The sequence below is a fragment of the Curcuma longa genome, chromosome 10 (genome assembly GCF_044706935.1).
Source record: "Curcuma longa cultivar G26 ecotype Majalengka, Jawa Barat chromosome 10, ITB_CL_G26_1.1, whole genome shotgun sequence".
Classification (NCBI taxonomy): Eukaryota; Viridiplantae; Streptophyta; class Magnoliopsida; order Zingiberales; family Zingiberaceae; genus Curcuma; species Curcuma longa.
Genome location: NC_133870.1, coordinates 10,205,666 through 10,222,938, shown reverse-complemented (window position 1 = coordinate 10,222,938; position 17,273 = coordinate 10,205,666). Strand labels below are relative to the sequence as shown.

Genomic DNA, 17,273 nt, shown 5'->3' with positions numbered 1-17,273 from the left:
GCCCAAAGAACACATCCTCTCTTCAAACCTCTTTGATTAGTATAAATAGAACCCTCCAGATGGTGGAAAGATCATCCAATTCATCGATTCTCTCCTCTCTCTTGAGCATTCATCTCATCTTGTGAGTTCAAGAGTCCAAGAAGTCTACGAGAAGGTTCGCTGGTCTCGGAATTTAGAGTGCTACTATTCCGAGGCGATCGTCGTTGTATCTTGGAAACGAGTTGCTGCTATCCGTTAGCACCGTAGCGGAGCAATATCGTTTACGGAGATAGTGTCGAACACTAGCCTCGACGATACATATCAGTTTGCGTACTCCCGGAGCTACCGGGAACAACATAAAATAGCAGTCTCAAGAAAAATTTATCTACTTTGGCAATGACGTGAAAGTTGTAAATCTTGATCCAGAAAGATATAGAAGCCACGTCGCCCTCATGCTTTAATTTCTTTTTCTTGGTGACAATGATAATTTTTTTCTTTTTCCAATCAAACATGGAATGTGAGAAACAAAAAAAAAAATGTCGAACGTGGGACTTTGCTCTAAGTGTTTTTTAGCTGAGCTGAGATAAGACCCATGAGAAATTGATCATCACCATTATTAGTAAGTTTATCATAATAAAGGTTCCTTCAAGATGATCAAGTGATTGACAATCCTAAATTGATGATAAAATCGATTATTTGATTTGATTGCTTCTAACTAGTAATCAATTTAAATGATCGATTGGTAATCTTTAACTGATTGATTAGTGATTATTAATCGATGGTCATGAATCAACAATCGATTGATAAGTTAGATATCGAACACATAAGGATTTATGATTGATTAGCGACATCAACACTCATCATTAATCGATTGATGATCTTGAAGTCGTATATAGTAGGTTTTCATAAATTGATTGAGGTAATCGATTGAGTGATACCAATTGATTATTATATATAGTATCAATCGATTGATAAGTCTAATGTTTTAAGCTATTAAGATTGATCGAGTGTTTATTTGTTCGGTTAAAGTTCCTAAGATTTTTTTAAGTCTATCTACACACGTGTTATTAAATTGAACTATTGTGTCGGTTCAAAGGAATACACATTAGATAGGTTTAGTATATTTTATGTCAGTAGACGTATATCTATGCTAAAAGTAATTGGCCCAAAGGAAAATTACTTTTATGCTAGATATATATTCAAAGTAGCTTACAATTATAGAATAAATTTATTCTGTTTAAATCATGCACAAAATATATCAGTCCAAAGGAAGACATATTGCGTGGTTGATATAAGCTATTGATAAATATATAACTCATATAAAGTATCGAATTATGTGCATAATGGGTCGGTCAAAAGAAAGACTTATTATGTGGTCAATTAAAATTTGAGATATATTAGAGAGTACAGCTAATAAATTAATTACATTTTAGTTCAAAGACTAAAAGATAATATTGTATTTGGTATCACATAAATAGCACATTTATATGCTTTATTTGCATATTTTATTATATATATATATATATATATATATATATATATATATATTTTGACATTAATTAAATCATGATCTTATATTATTTTCTCTCTTTTATTATTTCAGTGCAATCAATAACTGGTAGTATTAATAACAGCTCCACTTTAACTGATTCTAATGTTGCTGAATGGAAAGAGTATGTTATCGTATTCTTGGACTGTATGGACTAATTGGACTATATATTGAGATATGATCGTCCTACACTCCTGACTAGTGTCACACGTGTCTAAGTATCATGAAGCTTTCCATACCGACACCAATTAAAGGTTCTATTAGGCATACAGATATGTCATAATCGTTCAAGAGGTATTCTTGTACTTTCACAAAAAGTCTATATTGAAAAGTGCTTATAAGGTATGAGATGCAAAAATGTGCATCTGGTGACACCAATGTTTAGAGGTGACAGATTCGATCTGCAGCAGTACTATTCATGACTTGAACTTGAAAGAAAGAAAATTGACCAATTCTCTTATGTGTCAGCTGTGGAAAATCTTATTTATGCACAAATATGTATACGACCAAATATATCATTCATAATGGGGATGTTAGACATATATATAACTAACCCAGGACCATCATAGTAGAAAGCAGTAAAGAGAGTGATGCGATATTTGCAAAGAACTAAAGGGCATACGCTCACATATCGGAGGTCAGATCACCTAAAGTTGATTGGATATTCAGACTTCGATTTTGTTGTATGCTTAAATAACATGAGGTCCACTTCAAGCTATATTTTTATGTTTGCTGGAGGAGCTATATCTTGGAAGAGCATCAAGCAGACACTCGTAGCCACTTCTACTATGGAAATAGAGTTAATAGCAGGTTACGAAGCATCCAATCATGAGATTTGACTGTGGAATTTCATCACAGCGATGCATATTATTGATGGTATTGACAGGCCATTGAGGATTAATTGTGACACTAAATCCTCAGGGATCAAATCCTATATATAGAAATCTGATCTATTATCAGCCCATAGATAATAACGGATCAGGCTAACAGGTACTACATATTTAATCCACATCCTATAATCCAAAACTTAATAAATCTTAATTAGATCACTTAAATGGATTTAGTTCCTATCTATATATATAAATTATAATTAAGCCCACATTAAAAAATTAAATCCAATATAAGAAACTAGATAAACTAATTGAGTTTGCCATGATTAAAATTTTGGATAAAATTCAAAAGGATGTCTTTTTTTTTTGTTGGATGGTTAAAAGGGTGCTCCCTTTTTCACTTATTATCGCAAGGGTGTTCTATCTCGCCTTTGCATTTTTTACATTCTAAAATTATCTTTATTTTTTATATCATTCTAACAATTATAAAATCATAGCCGCTACACAATTATAACATCTACAATCCGATAATTACTATACAATGATAGCAGTTTTAATCTCGTAATCACTATAATATAATAATTGATTAGTATTGTTTAAAAATAAACTTGTCTATGTTTTAACAATTATGATATGTAGTTACTTTAATATAATGTTGACTTATAAAAGTAATTATTACACCATAGTATTATTAGTGTTAATAACAATCAAGGTACTATTATAATATAATTTATTAATATTAATTAGAATTGAAAGTATTTATGTTACAATAGATAGAACTATATATAATTGCTACAGTCTAATTTATTATATTTGGGTTGATATTAATATCTATCATTTATTTTTATATTCTTCTATTTTTTTCCTTCTTGTTTTTTTTTCATTTCTCTTGAGGAAAAGTCTCTATTAGATGTGCAAACGAATCGAATCGAATTGAATAATATAAAATATTGATATTCAAATTTGAACTCGATATATATATATATATATATATATATATATGATATTTGAATTTGATTCAAAGTTCAAAAATATTAATAATTTTGATTCAAGTTTGATTCGAGTTCGATTTGAATTATTCGAACTTTAATTCGAGCAAAATCAAATTTTAGTTCAAAATGTCTTAAATTATTCGAGTTCGATTCGAATTATCCGAACCTTCGAGCAAAATCAAATTTTAGTTCGAAATATCTTAATTCGAGCAACTCACGAATAATATTATAGATTCAAATTCGGTTAGAAAAATTATCGAACATATTCAAGTTCGGCTCGAGTTCGATAATTTTAAATACAAATCAAATATTATTCAAATTGATTTAAAAAACTTACGAACCGATTCGTTTGCATTCTCTATAACGTTTTACATTCGGCACAGGCTTAACTTGATCATCACATAACAACCGTTCCCATGTTTTTTTTTCTTTGCCACGTTTTATAACGTGATTCATGCTTCCATTCCCAAACAACGGCCTTTTTTTTTTCTTCCTTTTATTCGCCCGGCAGGGTCACATCGCTTCGTACGGACCGAATCGGTCACATCACGTTATAAACACGGGTCATTAAAAAAGAGCAAAAATAAAAAAATACGTCCCATTAATTATTTAATAGAAAGAGACCTCCCTTTATTATTCAACCATACATATTTATCCAAAATTTATTTTTTTTAAAAAATAATTCATATAAAGATAAAATAAGAGAGGTTAGACCCCTCAAATGTACAATCATAAGATCAGCATCATAGTCTAGACAATATTAGTCGTTGATCACACACATATGATCCATCATACAAGAAATTATACATCAAACCCATGATATCACCAACACCAAGACACTATACTCCCACATGTCAATACATCACAACACTTGCATGCTCATCTACGGATCATACAAAGCACCATCAGCTTTATCTTAGAAACAGAGCCACCGGTAGCTTTGATGCTACTGTGGCTTGAGATCTTCAAACCGATACACATATACCTGCACCTTACGAAAAATTCAATCAAAATTCGGGATAATGCCTTCGATTTCGTACCTCCCATATTTCGTGCCCATATTAAATACTCTTTAATATTATTTTATATGATTAAATACTATTATTTTCATTAAAAATTTTCATTTAATTTAAATTTTCATAATAATTATAAAATTATAACTACTATATCATACTTAATATTTAAAAATATTTAAATTATAATAATTTAGATTTCATAACTTAACATATATATATATATATATATACACACACGATAAATATGTATCTTTTTGATAAAATAAAAAAAATATTTTAATGATTTGAAAATAAAATTTTCGACCTAAAATAAATATATATTTTATTTCGCCTGGAGTCAAATTAATTTTTCTATAATTCACTAATTATTGTATATTTATTTTTAAAAATAATAAATAAGTTTAACCTTGTATAAGGATATTTTACATTTAATATGATATAAAGACGTCCCCTATTTTAAAATAAAAAATAATATTTTTCATCTTAGTACTTTATACGGTGACGTCTTTTATTTTATTCTATCTTATATTTTTCATTATATAAAATTCTTATATTTAGTTTGAGAGACTTAATTGATCATTTAAAATGTGTATGTGCTTTAAAAAATGTGTTTTTAATCTAAAATATCATTGTAAAATTATTTAAATCAACTTCTAACAATTCAATACATTAATTAAAAATTTAAACAGAATAATACAAACGTATATTAATTTATTACCAAAATCAATTTTAGTTGGGAATGTGGTAAATTTATTGTAAAATTAAAAGTATATATTCAATTTTATTAAAATTAATATAAAATTTATTTAAATATTAAAAATTTATATTAAATTTAACAATCAACCAACTCCTCCCGCTATAACTATTATCAATAATTTTGGAGGATTCTTTTTTGTCAAAATATCCTTATTTTTTTTATTTTTATTACTTTAGGGGCAATTTTAGGTTGTTGTGGAATTTCATGGACGAAATTGAAAAAGAGTATTTAACTCTCCGCATGTGCGCGAACTCGGGCATCACGTGTTCGAAATGGAAAGCCGTCTATAAATTAAAGAAGGCGATGGGCGGTGGGAGGAAACCGACCGAGTCGAATCGTTCGCCGGAGGATTCTCGTGCTCGCTTTTCAAACATTTGGGGATCGAGAGATGGCGGAGGCGGGGCGGAAGCAAGGCCGCACCAATTTCGCCGTCGCCTGTAGTCTCCTGAGCCAGTACATCAAGGAGAAGGGCAGCGTCGCCGACCTAGGGCTCGGGATCGCCAAGGACGCCGCTAAAGGTGCGCAGTTTTGGTTGTGCATTTGAGTTTTCGGTTGGATTTGTGCATCTGATCATACAGCTCTGTGATTTGTTTTTTTTTGTTTTTTGCAAACTTTGATTCTTTTCTTCAAATGGTGTGTTGGGATTCATGGAGTTTTACTGTTTTCCTTTAAAAAATTTACTTTAGTTCCGTTCCACAGTTCGAAGAATTTCCTAATACGTTGAATTTTAGGGTTTTTTTGCTTGTTTGTATTGTTCGATTTTTTTTTTGTAAACTTTGATTCTTTTCTTCAAATGGTGTGTTAGTTCCGTTCCACAGTTCGAAGATTTTCCTAATACGTCGAATTTTAGGGTTTATTTTAAATTCTGTTTCCGTCTGCATGAATTTGTCTTGTCAATTGTTGATCATTCCCGTCAATTCTTCCAGGCGACTCCCCGTCGTTTCGGCCGCCGCCGACCACCATTTGCTTGTTGCCAGGAGCGGACATCTCCAGCGGAGAGGACTGCGAGAGGGAAAACGAAAGGGAAGTAGTTTCCCATGAGAACCCCATGAAGCTCTTTCCCCAACGTGCGCCACACTTCGTCCCCTCTCCGTCGGAGGATCCAAGGTCTCACCTTTCTTTCCTTTTCATCCTACTCTTCGACCACAGAACATAATAGAAACAAAAGCACGATGCCACAGAACAAGAAAGGAATAAAAACTTGATATCACGGAGCAAGAAAGGAAGCTGGTAACAACACTAGACGTGATCTAAGCATTTCTCTGGCTGCTTATTTGTCAGGGGGGCAGAAAAATCCCAACTTACAATTTTCTACGGAGGAAAGGTTCTGGTGTTCGACAGTTTCCCAGCCGAGAAGGCCAAGGATCTGATTCGGATAGCAAGCGAGGGGAATTCCACTCCTCAAAACTTTAGCTATGTTCCCCCTTCCTTCACTACTTCAACTGTGGCAAGCTCAACATCCCTCTCTCGTCAAAATTCAACCTTAGTCAATCTGCCAAGATCAGCAGAGCCAAATCTCTCAGGCAATAAATTAGAAGAAAGATTTATACTTTGTTTGAACCACTTGAACAAGGTATGACTTTGACACTGTTTTGCTGAGCTGCAGATCTTCCTATTGCTAGAAAGGTTTCGCTGCAGCGATTCCTGGAGAAGAGAAAGGATCGGTAGGTAATTCTTTTCTTGTGCTGGACAGCAACATGTGTTGATTGTTTCAGCTGGTCTAATTGGTTGGACTCCAAAATTTCAGGATCGATGCAAGAGGTCCATACCAAATGGTCCCAACTCCTCGAATGGTCACTTCTTCTATGAACCACGAGAACAAGAAATCATGGCTTGGGTTGGGTCCTAACTTCTCCACTCCTACTCTCAGTCTGAGCTCTGAGTAATGGCAAATAGGATTGCTCGAGTTGAATCCAGTTTCACACGCTCCTCATCTTTGAAGCAAATCGTCCAAAATAGTTAGATTGCTATTTTTTGTTTGTTTGTTTGTTTGTTTTTGAGGAAATTGTCTTCCTTTTCAAACAAGCTACATCAATGTCGTCGCCAGCGATTTAGATTGCAGTGTGTGTTTTTTCTTTTGAAGTTGCAGTTCATGCTGCATATTAGAAATGTAGTAAAGAAACATGAAATATATGTGATCAGCTACTGTTTGAAAATGATTTTTCTTCAATTATCATGTGTAATATTGAAGATAAAATTATTGTCGTGTAATTTTATAGTCACGGATTCGAATTGTGAAAATAGTCTCTTATAATGTAAAATAAGATTGCGAACAATAGATCTAATATGGTTAGATGGATATTACTTTGTGTGATGTGTAACATTATTTTTTCGAGATTTCATCTAAGTAAATAACAATAATAAACTTTTATCCCAATTTTATGAATCTTCTTACAAAAATTTTTTCAACTAAAGTACTACACTTGACTCCTTGTTTTGCCTAAGTTCCAGTTCTATTTCTTTGTTTCAATAATTGGTTTTGTGGTCTTACAAACAATTACAAAGTTGGTAAGCTAAACTGAAAAAAAAAAAGAAGAAAATATTATTATATTTTCATTGTAATTAATTAATACTGGTTGCTCAAGGCATATTATTTAGAATAAGTTGAACATGAAAGTCATATCGACTGATCATTTCAGCAAACACATGCAAATATCCAAATCAATCTTCTGAACAAACCCATATTGATAAAAAAAACATGTTCTAACAGCAATGTTCTTCCTTCCATTGTCTGAAAAACATCCCACTTTTTGTGACTGTTGTAGCCAAAGTCTCACTGATGACCAACCTTAGTCAACTCACAAGCACCCAAAATCTGTTTTTTATTTTAAAGATTTTTCCTAATGGCTTCTCCTAAGACTCAACAACCATGCTTGACAATGACTATAAACCTTCCCCTTTGACTTCAGCCATGAGCATCACAACACTGCACAACACCTCTAAAAACCTGCATGTGTTTAAAGACCTGATGAATTTAGCTGTCTTTGAATGTTCTTCAGATTAGTGCTTCACCTCTGGACAATTTGGGTCAAAGTTTGGTGCTGTGCTGTTTCCACTGAACGTTTTTGAGTAAAATAACTCTCAAAAAGTTGAGTTTGCTGGAAAAAAGGGGGGCATTTTCTGCAAATCTTCCACAAGAACATGGAAAGCATTTAAATCTGCAATATAAAAAGATGTAGGATGAGACTTCACTTCTTATCCTACGTTGACTTTTGCTATTTTGAAAAATCAAAGGAGGATTAGTGATTGCAAAGTCAAATGTAAATAAGGGTGGAGATTTAGTTGGATTGGCTGGTCTTTGTCTGTTGTGCTCTCTGAACATTGAAGCTCTTTTAAAAGAAGGAAATTAAAATCTCTTCTTCAAACCATAAAAACCTTTTCAAATTGAAGATAACATTGCACTACTGTAATTCACCAACGATTGTTTGGCTTATAGTGGTAAACGAGTTAGATGTGGAAGGCTTTTGGTTAAAGGTCGAGAGTTTGAATTTATACGGTGACATTGTCATCGTTACCATTTAAAATGAGGATTGTCTCACATCCAATGTGATGTAGGGAAACGTTGAGGCAGGTTAATCAATTTTATGAGCCATGGATACAATTGATGATATTGCTTGACTATAGAGACAAGTCCCTGGGATTCATTTCACGTGTAAGACAACTTATAGATATGTTCTTTTGCAATTTAGTATCTTATTATGTATTGCATTGGTGCAATCAACTTTTAAGGTTTTGATATTTGATAATATATTTGTCAAAATTGATCAAGGATTGATTCAAATATATCAAGGTTGATCGAATGTTTGAAAATAAGTGGAAAAGTCCAAGTAAATCAAGGGTGACCAGATGCTTGATAGATGATGAAAAATCGTAATAGGTCAAGGTTGACTTAGATATGAATGAGAAGACCTAATAGGCCAAGGTTGACCTAGATAAGTGAGAAAGGAAAAGTTAAAGCAAGTTAAGAATGATTAGATGTTTGGTAAGAAAAAAAATTCAGGTAAATTAAGGTTGATCGGATATGTGATAAAAGAAAAGTCCAAACAAATCAAAGTTGACTGGATATCTGACAAAGGAAAAGTCCTAACAGGTGGTGAGAATTGAATGCTAGGTAAAGAGAATGTCCAAGCAGGTCAAGATCCCCCATGGTGTACCAACTCCGATTGGCTAAACTGAGTCAATTCGATCATACTAGCCACCTCAGCTTGGCCACCTATTTCTCGAGGAGTCTTCCAAATAAATGCCTATCTTCGGAGGAGTTTTCCCAATAAAGACTTATCGCCACCCCTAAGGAGTTTTCCCAACTAAGACCAACCTCTTGAGGAATCTTCCCAATAAAGGCCTATCTCTTGAGGCTTCTCAACAAAGCCCTATCTCCCCCGAGGATTCTCCCCAACAAAGACTGACCTCCTCAGCTCCGCGGTTTGGACTTTGCCGACCTACTCAGCCCTTCAGCTCAATCTTCAGCTTAGCCATTGGACTTGGGAAAAGTAAGGTGATGAGATCCCACTATCTACCTGGACATGGGGCAACATGGTTACCTACAGAGCATGATGATGTGACATCCCTCATAACAAACGTGAGATGGCAGGGTCAACGAGACGTGGGATATACACGACCATTAGAGTATGGTGATATGCCACTCCATACCTATACGGAACGCCCCGTCTATCAGGACATGGAGCACGTGGACACTACCTCTCGCCTAAGGCGACTATATAAAAGCAAGCTCCCTCTTGTGGGCGAAGGTATGCACACAAGCCCTTCTTTAACCTTTCTTTCATTTTTTTAATGTGCTCCCCTTTCTTCCTTGGAAAGCCTAACTTGAGCGTCAGAATGGCTGAGTCAAGGCCCGCCTTGGCATCCATTCTCACTCTTGTTGAATTTTGCAAGATTTGAGGTAGCCCCTTCCTCGCTAGATCATCGAAGACTCGTCAACCTTGAAGACCTGATGGCTCGCTCTACCAAGTCTCAGATATGAACACCTGATAAATGTCGGCTTCGTACTATTCAATCGCTGGATGAAGTTTAACCTAGTTTTCTATCGATCAGATAGATTTTTAGTTGACCGAAAAAGTGACAATCAGACTCTATAAAGGGAGGCGAAGGCTCAAGGTTCAAATATCTCATTCAAATTCAAAACCATCGGTTCCTCTTGCTCCAAGTGCTCAAAGAATCTATTCATATGATCCTAGAGGCTTTAGGATGAGTACATCAACATTTAGGATATGTAAAAATGTGTTTGTTTTTACCTTTATTTATATGATTATTTGTTTTATCACTTTGTGCATGCTTGTATTAACAAAGTTATATGAAGATTTCTTCACCGCTGAAAGCTTTTCAGAAAAAAGAAAGATAGTGACTTGTGCTTGAGATATAAGTCCTGGAGTTACTCCAAACCTGAGAGTGCGAACCAAGTAAAAAATCAATGTGTCTTCTTATTTTGTATTATTGTTTTATTTCATTATTCCGCTGCGTACTTACTTGATAGATAAGAACAACATAAACACAAAAGCGAGAAAAATATGAGTGTTATTCATCCCCTCTAACGCACTTCGCAGTCCTACAGTTACACTCAAAATGATTGAGTTCAATTGAGTTATTTTGATGTGTTTAACAAAAGGTTTAAGTTAGATTCATCTTGTTTTATAACATATATGTCAAGTGTGTAAGTGCTTAATAGATTGTTGGGGGAGCATGCAAGTTCTTGCCTTGCTCGATAGAGTTGAGTTGTGCTCACACAATCAAGTTGGTTGCTGGTTTGATGACTTGGAAGACCCAAAACAAGGTGAGTTCAAAGGCAAGAGGAAGGATGGCATGAAGTAAGCTTTTGATGTATTTGAGGTGCTAAAGTAAGATGAACTCAAGGGCTAAGAAGGATTAGCACTATAAAAGAATTGATAATATATGAGTTGTGATAGATTAAGAAGGATTATAATCTTGGATTATTTTTCTAGATAAAACCTACTTAATAGTTTAGACAACCAAGGAACAATGGTTCCGAGTTATAGTCAACATTTTAACCTAATCTCAAGTAAAGTTAGGATATTTAATCAGATTTAATTGATTAAAAATAACTCTCAATTGGAGTATTAAGTCTAAACATGGTAATTTGTTATTTAGTGGTACAAAAATAAAACTAGATGTTACCTAGTTACTTAATTTTTTTAGTTTTTATGGGATGACATTGATTATGTTTGAATGTAGGTCGAAAACGGGCTCAAATCTAAACCCGGTAAGAGTGTGGATTTCTCAATTGGGCTTCTCAATTTTGGGCCCGATTTAAGAAAAATTTAACATTAAATAGAGTTGAGTTATATAGCTTTTCATTTGTTAGGGCTAGAATCTCTCTTTGCATATAAATTGATGTTTCAATATAGGGTTTAGGGTTTAGGAGCATGAGACCAACCGTGTGGAATCGTTGGAGTGACGGATTCTACTTTTTACTGAAGTAATGCTTCAATATATCCATTCATTCCAAGTCAATAGGTCATACTTATGTGGTATACCAAAGACGAGTTTAGTACAAATCATTACTCATGGTTCGATTCTTAAATTCTTTGACTAGCTTAGCCTCTCGACGTCCTGATCTAGCTCGACCACTCGAATCTCCCATCTAGTTCGGCCTCTAAAACTCTCAATTCAATAATGATCTTTAGTTGATGTGACCCACGACTCCCGTAACAATCCCTCCATGACCCCCCATATCCGATTAACAATGATCGAGCATTTGATCGTGCCATAATTAATGACAATTAACTTGAAAAATAACTAAAATAGTCAAAACAACCTCTTTTTTTCAAATATTATGGTACAATCACCACAAAAATTTTTCTTCTCTCATGCCTATAAGTACTCAAGTATAAGCATCATCGCTCCCGGGGCATAGCTGAGTTGGTTACGATGCAGTAAACATGCAGAAGAGGGCAAAGGTTCGAATCCTGGCGAAGTCAGGCAATACCCTCCTGCGTCGTGACCAACTACAGTTTCTTGATTTACCTCGATGGTCATGGGGCCAACCGTGTGGGGTCGCTAAGGTAACATCATCAATGGTTCTGAAAATGTAGTATGAAATTTCAACATGATACACACAAGATTTTATACTGCATTTTCATGCAGTCTAGGGTAATAGGGCAACTTATATGTCCAAGTCGTATTGACCTTTGATTGCTTTGATTGTGATCATTATTTAAAAGAAAATTCTTACAAATATAGCTAAGAATCAAACCGTGAGTGTCTGATGGCCCCAGGACTAATAGGGCAACTTATAGAACATTCGCGAACCAGCTCGCACTGCTTCTGGAAACATTTAACGGTACCGTTTTATTAAGCGAGTCCCACGAGACAACATAATCGTCGTGGATAATTCCTGCGCCGTCGGCTTTCGACTGCAAGCAAGAGGAAGTGCCAGTTCAGTGTCGCTAGGGCTTCGTCTCTGCTCCTCTCGATTGGTATACTGCGCGTTCACGATCCCTAATCTCCATCAGTTCTCTTCTCCATATCCCCAGATGATTCCAGGATTTACTTTTCTTTTTGTTGTTTTTTCGTATGCTTCTCATTTGCTAGCGTGAAATTGGAAATTTTCGCTCTTAATATTGCTCAGACGATTCAATGTGATCACAGGTAAGGCCTTTCTGTCCTCGAACTGATGGCAGCCTTGCAGCCATTTGCGTGCGGAGTGGGCGGAGTGCGTAGTTTGCCTTTGTTCGAAGGTCTCCGTCTTGCCCCAACCGCCGGCTTCACCTCTTCATGCGTTGGAACACCAGGGATGGTGCTAAAAAGTAGGAGCTTTTCTGGGTTTGTCGTCAGGGCTGCCACAGTTATCGCTCCGAAGGTATAAGAAACTAAAAGCATGCTTTGCTAGGATAGTTGGGGAGCTTACTAGCTTTTGTGTTTATATTTTTCTGTGGGAATCTTGGACATCTTATTGGATAATGGGCGGCGATGATAACAACTGAACTGATGGAAAGGCAACCTGTAGGTTGGACTATGATCGAGTATCCCTTTTGTTTGCCTACTTTCAGACCCCAAGATTGTGAGATCTAATAGTCGATAATTTATTTTATTTATATCTAGATCATCTGGTTCCTTTGAGAGGTTTGCTAAAAACTGCTATTCGGATGGCCTGCTGGATAGCTTAAGAATACCAGATAATACAGTTTCTACTTCTGGGATTGATATGTTTAATTAGTGTGCTTGAACAGGGCTGCTTCAGATAAAATTTGAGTATTGCCTTCATAGATGGATATTTGTGTTCCATATTTCTTTATTGGTGTTTTTTTTGCATGCATTACATTTTATTATGGGATTATCCTGTTACAGATTATCCACATATTTGGGAATTAAATTGTGTTAATACCTTTATCATTCTCTTATTTACTTCAACTTGTGTTGCTTGTTATTCTACCTTTTGTTTAGATGGCTAATATTTTATTTGCTTCTCATGGTCCATTAATGGGTATATGCCTTTTAGATGTTGTGTTAACTATTCAAATTACAGAATAGCTTCCATATAGTTCAACACCATATACTCGTTTACAATGGAAATAAATTGTGTTAATTCATTCATCATTATGAATACCTTCGTCATTCTCTTGATACTTTAAATTTGACTTGCATCTTATTCAACTTGTATTTATGATTCTTGATAATCAAGATGTCATATGCTTCTCATGGTCCATTATGGATAACATTATTTTGGCCTGTGTATTGCTTGGTCCTTGCTGATTTATGCCTTTAAATTGTTGCCAAAATGTATCTAGAGGCACTTTACCCTAATAAACACTGTTTGATTCTCGTTGTGGTTTTGCAGTACTCATCTATCAAGCCTGTGGGTGATAGAGTCCTAGTTAAGATCAAGTCTTCAGAGGAGCAAACCAGTGGAGGAATACTGCTGCCCACTACTGCTCAGACAAAACCTCAAAGGGGTGAGGTTGTTGCTGTTGGAGAAGGTAGAACAATTGGGAAAATTGAAATAAAAATTGGAGTTGAGGTATTCCTTCTCTTGATAAATTTTTATGTTAATTTAATTTGGACTAGTGGTAGATATCTGTGGCTTCTGAACAATATATAAGAAAAGTAATTTATTCTAAGCATTATCTTTACATTATACTGGAAATTTGGTATTATTTCTGTCATCAATTTGGAGGAGTGATACTTCAATTTCTTTAGCTTTGATGCTTTCACTTAACCAATATCTCCCCTTTGTACAATTTTAAACCGGATGTTTAATGAAGGAAATTGAGAATCCTTAACTGGGGAGTGATTCTAGCATCAATCTTAAGCACTGATGCTTCAACTTCTTAATCTTTTATATTTTCACTTGACCAATAATTTCCATTTTGGACAATTTTAGATCCCATGTTTAATGAGAGAAATAAAGGATTGTTGATTGGAGAAGATGAAACTTTGTAACTGCATTATCCAAATATTCATTTCTTGCTCTGAAGCCGTTCCATTTTTGGGGCAATAATAGTTTAAGGTAGTTCAATTCTTGAACCTGAGCCTGTGACCTAGCTGTTCTACTCGTTAAACAATATGCTTTGTTGTTGACAAAAAAATAGGTCATCAGTTGCTCAAGTTTGATTATATGCAAGTTGTCTACCAGTTATGTTCCTTGTTTGACAATATGTATCTGGTTGTAGGTTGGTAAACAAGTTGTCTACTCAAAGTATGCTGGACAGAACTTGAATTCAATGGATCTAATCATCTTTTGCTGAAAGAAGATGACCTTATTGGTATTCTCGAAACGGATGATATCAAGGACCTAGAGCCACTCAATGATAGAGTTCTAATCAAGGTATGTTTTGAGGCTTGTTATTCATTTAGTTTGGCTGTTTTTTCCAGTTTCTTTGCTAATTTGTATGATCAAGTAGCTGGTTAAGCAACTTAATAGTGATTATAATTAATGCATGAAGACTGTTTACTTAACAATCATGTCATTCTATGTTTTAGTTCTGAATTATTTTATGACAATTTTTAGAAAACATTCCTTTTGTAAAATTTACCTATACCTTCATGGAGCGTTTATCTATTACCTTCTGTAGGTAGCAGAAGCAGAGGAGAAGACTGCTGGTGGCTTACTGCTGACTCAGGCTACAAAGGAGAAGCCTTCAGTGGGGACGGTGAGATTTCCAATCTTGAGGAACAGGACTCGATGCTTTACACTGATTATTGACTGATTTAGCCAGAATGTTGAAGTCTTGCGTGATCCTCATTGGACAGGTGATCGCAGTGGGCCCTGGCAATTGGGACCCTGATGGGAACAGAACGCCATTGAAGCTGGCAGTCGGGAGCACCGTCATGTATTCAAAGTACGCCGGAAGCGAGTTCAAGAGCAGCGATGGTGCAGAATTCATTGTTCTGAGAGCATCTGATGTCATGGCAGTCCTCTCTTCTTAGTCGCGTCTTGGACCTGCTCGTGTTGTTGGATCAATCTCGTGAGTACATCAAGCACATTTATTTTACTTTACTTTTAGGCTTTCTTGTTCTGATCCAGCATGTCAAATTTTGTAGATATTTTGTTGTTGCTTACTATGATAAAATAGAATTTTAGAGACAAATTCATCGAGGAGGGAGATCAGATGGAACTGATATGAAGTTAACTTTGAGTAAATATTCTATCTTTAATTTTAAAAATTGATTGAAAAAATATTTATAAATTTATTTTTAATTTGATCAAATGAAATTAATTTTAAATATAAATTTTATTTTGAATGTGTTATTAATCTGTTTCAAATTATATAATAAATATAATTTAATTTATTTATAAATTTTATCTTTAATCTTGTTTAAATTCATCATTAATTTATCACAAATAATATATAAATATGATTTTTAATCTATTTATCAATTTGTTTATAAATTTATATATAATTTTTACAATTAATATTGAGATAAATAAATATTTACATCACGTTTATGGGAATCAGATTCTAACACATGTAATCATTAATAAAAATAAAGTAATTTAATTTTTATTTCGTCTATCACGTGGATCAGATTTTTTTAATATAAATAATTTATATATTTCACATTTTTGAATCATTTATGAACCATCTGTTTAAGTGTTTCTTTTTTTGCCTACCTTCTTCATCTTCGATAAATTTTTCTTCTTTGTGTCTATCTTTTTCAATAAACTTTTCTTTTCTTTGTCTTTTTTTTTTGTTATAACAAGTTTCAATTTATTTTTTGTTTTCAATAATTTCTTCCTTTGTATCCTTTTTTACTAGTAGCATGCATGTTGAAACACATCTCGTTGGAACTTAGCTTTTTTTAAGTGTTGATTGTGTCAAATCCAGCTTTTTTTAAGTGTTGATTGTGTCAAATCCATACTCTCTCTCCTTATATAAATGACTACCATATCACATGGTGATTTGAGATTAGCTCTCTCCTTATATATAGATGACTACCATATCACATCATGATTTAAGATTAGATAATGAGTTGAGCTCAAGCCTGATTTGAGTTCGTTCGATTACGTTAACGAGTTGAGCTCAAGCCTGATTTCGAACTCGAAAATATTATCAAGACGAACTCGAACTTAACAGTATTTGATTCGTGAGCTTACGAATATGTTCGTTTAAAGGCTCACGAATGTGCTAGTTAACAAACTTGTGAACGTGTATATATCTATATATATATATTACATGAATTATAAATATTATATATTAATGAATCAAATTCGAACTAAATTCGTTTAACTTTTAAATTAACTATTTTCAAATTGAGCTCGAACTAAACTTGTTTAACTTTAAAATGAATCATTTTCGAACCGAGCTCGAGCCGTTCGCGAACTATTTAATTTCATTACGAGCCGAATTCGAACTTAAGAATTAAAGTTCGAATTGAACTCGAGCTCAAAAAAACGAACTGAGCTCAAGCTCGAGCCTCTTACTGTTTGGTTCAGTTCGGTTCGATTCGATTACACCCCTATGAGTTACATAAAAACTATCCTAAGGTTCAAGGAAATTCGATTGATTACCACAGATCAATAGAAAACAACTTTTCTTGAGATGTATTTTCCAGATAAATCTAAAAGGAGAAAAGGTGTTTTTCCAGTTCTCATCAATGGCAAAAATTTCATCCAAATTCCCCTTCATAGCCTTTATGAAATTAGATTGCTTTGAAATACCAAAGATGGATGACACA

At 34.3% G+C, this 17,273-nt stretch overlaps 1 protein-coding gene and 1 pseudogene across 1 annotated transcript; both read left to right on the top strand.

Moving 5' to 3' along the window:
• The first annotated feature begins 5,458 nt into the window (after window positions 1–5,458).
• Window positions 5,459–7,279, top strand: LOC141836364 (protein TIFY 10a-like). The gene is made up of 5 exons (XM_074723832.1): window positions 5,459–5,641; window positions 6,050–6,230; window positions 6,405–6,646; window positions 6,730–6,787; window positions 6,871–7,279. Exons 1-5 carry the CDS (start codon window positions 5,512–5,514, stop codon window positions 7,007–7,009), a joined length of 750 nt encoding a protein of 249 aa, XP_074579933.1. The 5' UTR covers window positions 5,459–5,511; the 3' UTR covers window positions 7,010–7,279.
• Window positions 7,280–12,484: 5,205 nt separating this feature from the next.
• LOC141836252 (20 kDa chaperonin, chloroplastic-like) lies at window positions 12,485–15,685 on the top strand (annotated as a pseudogene).
• Window positions 15,686–17,273: the final 1,588 nt, after the last annotated feature.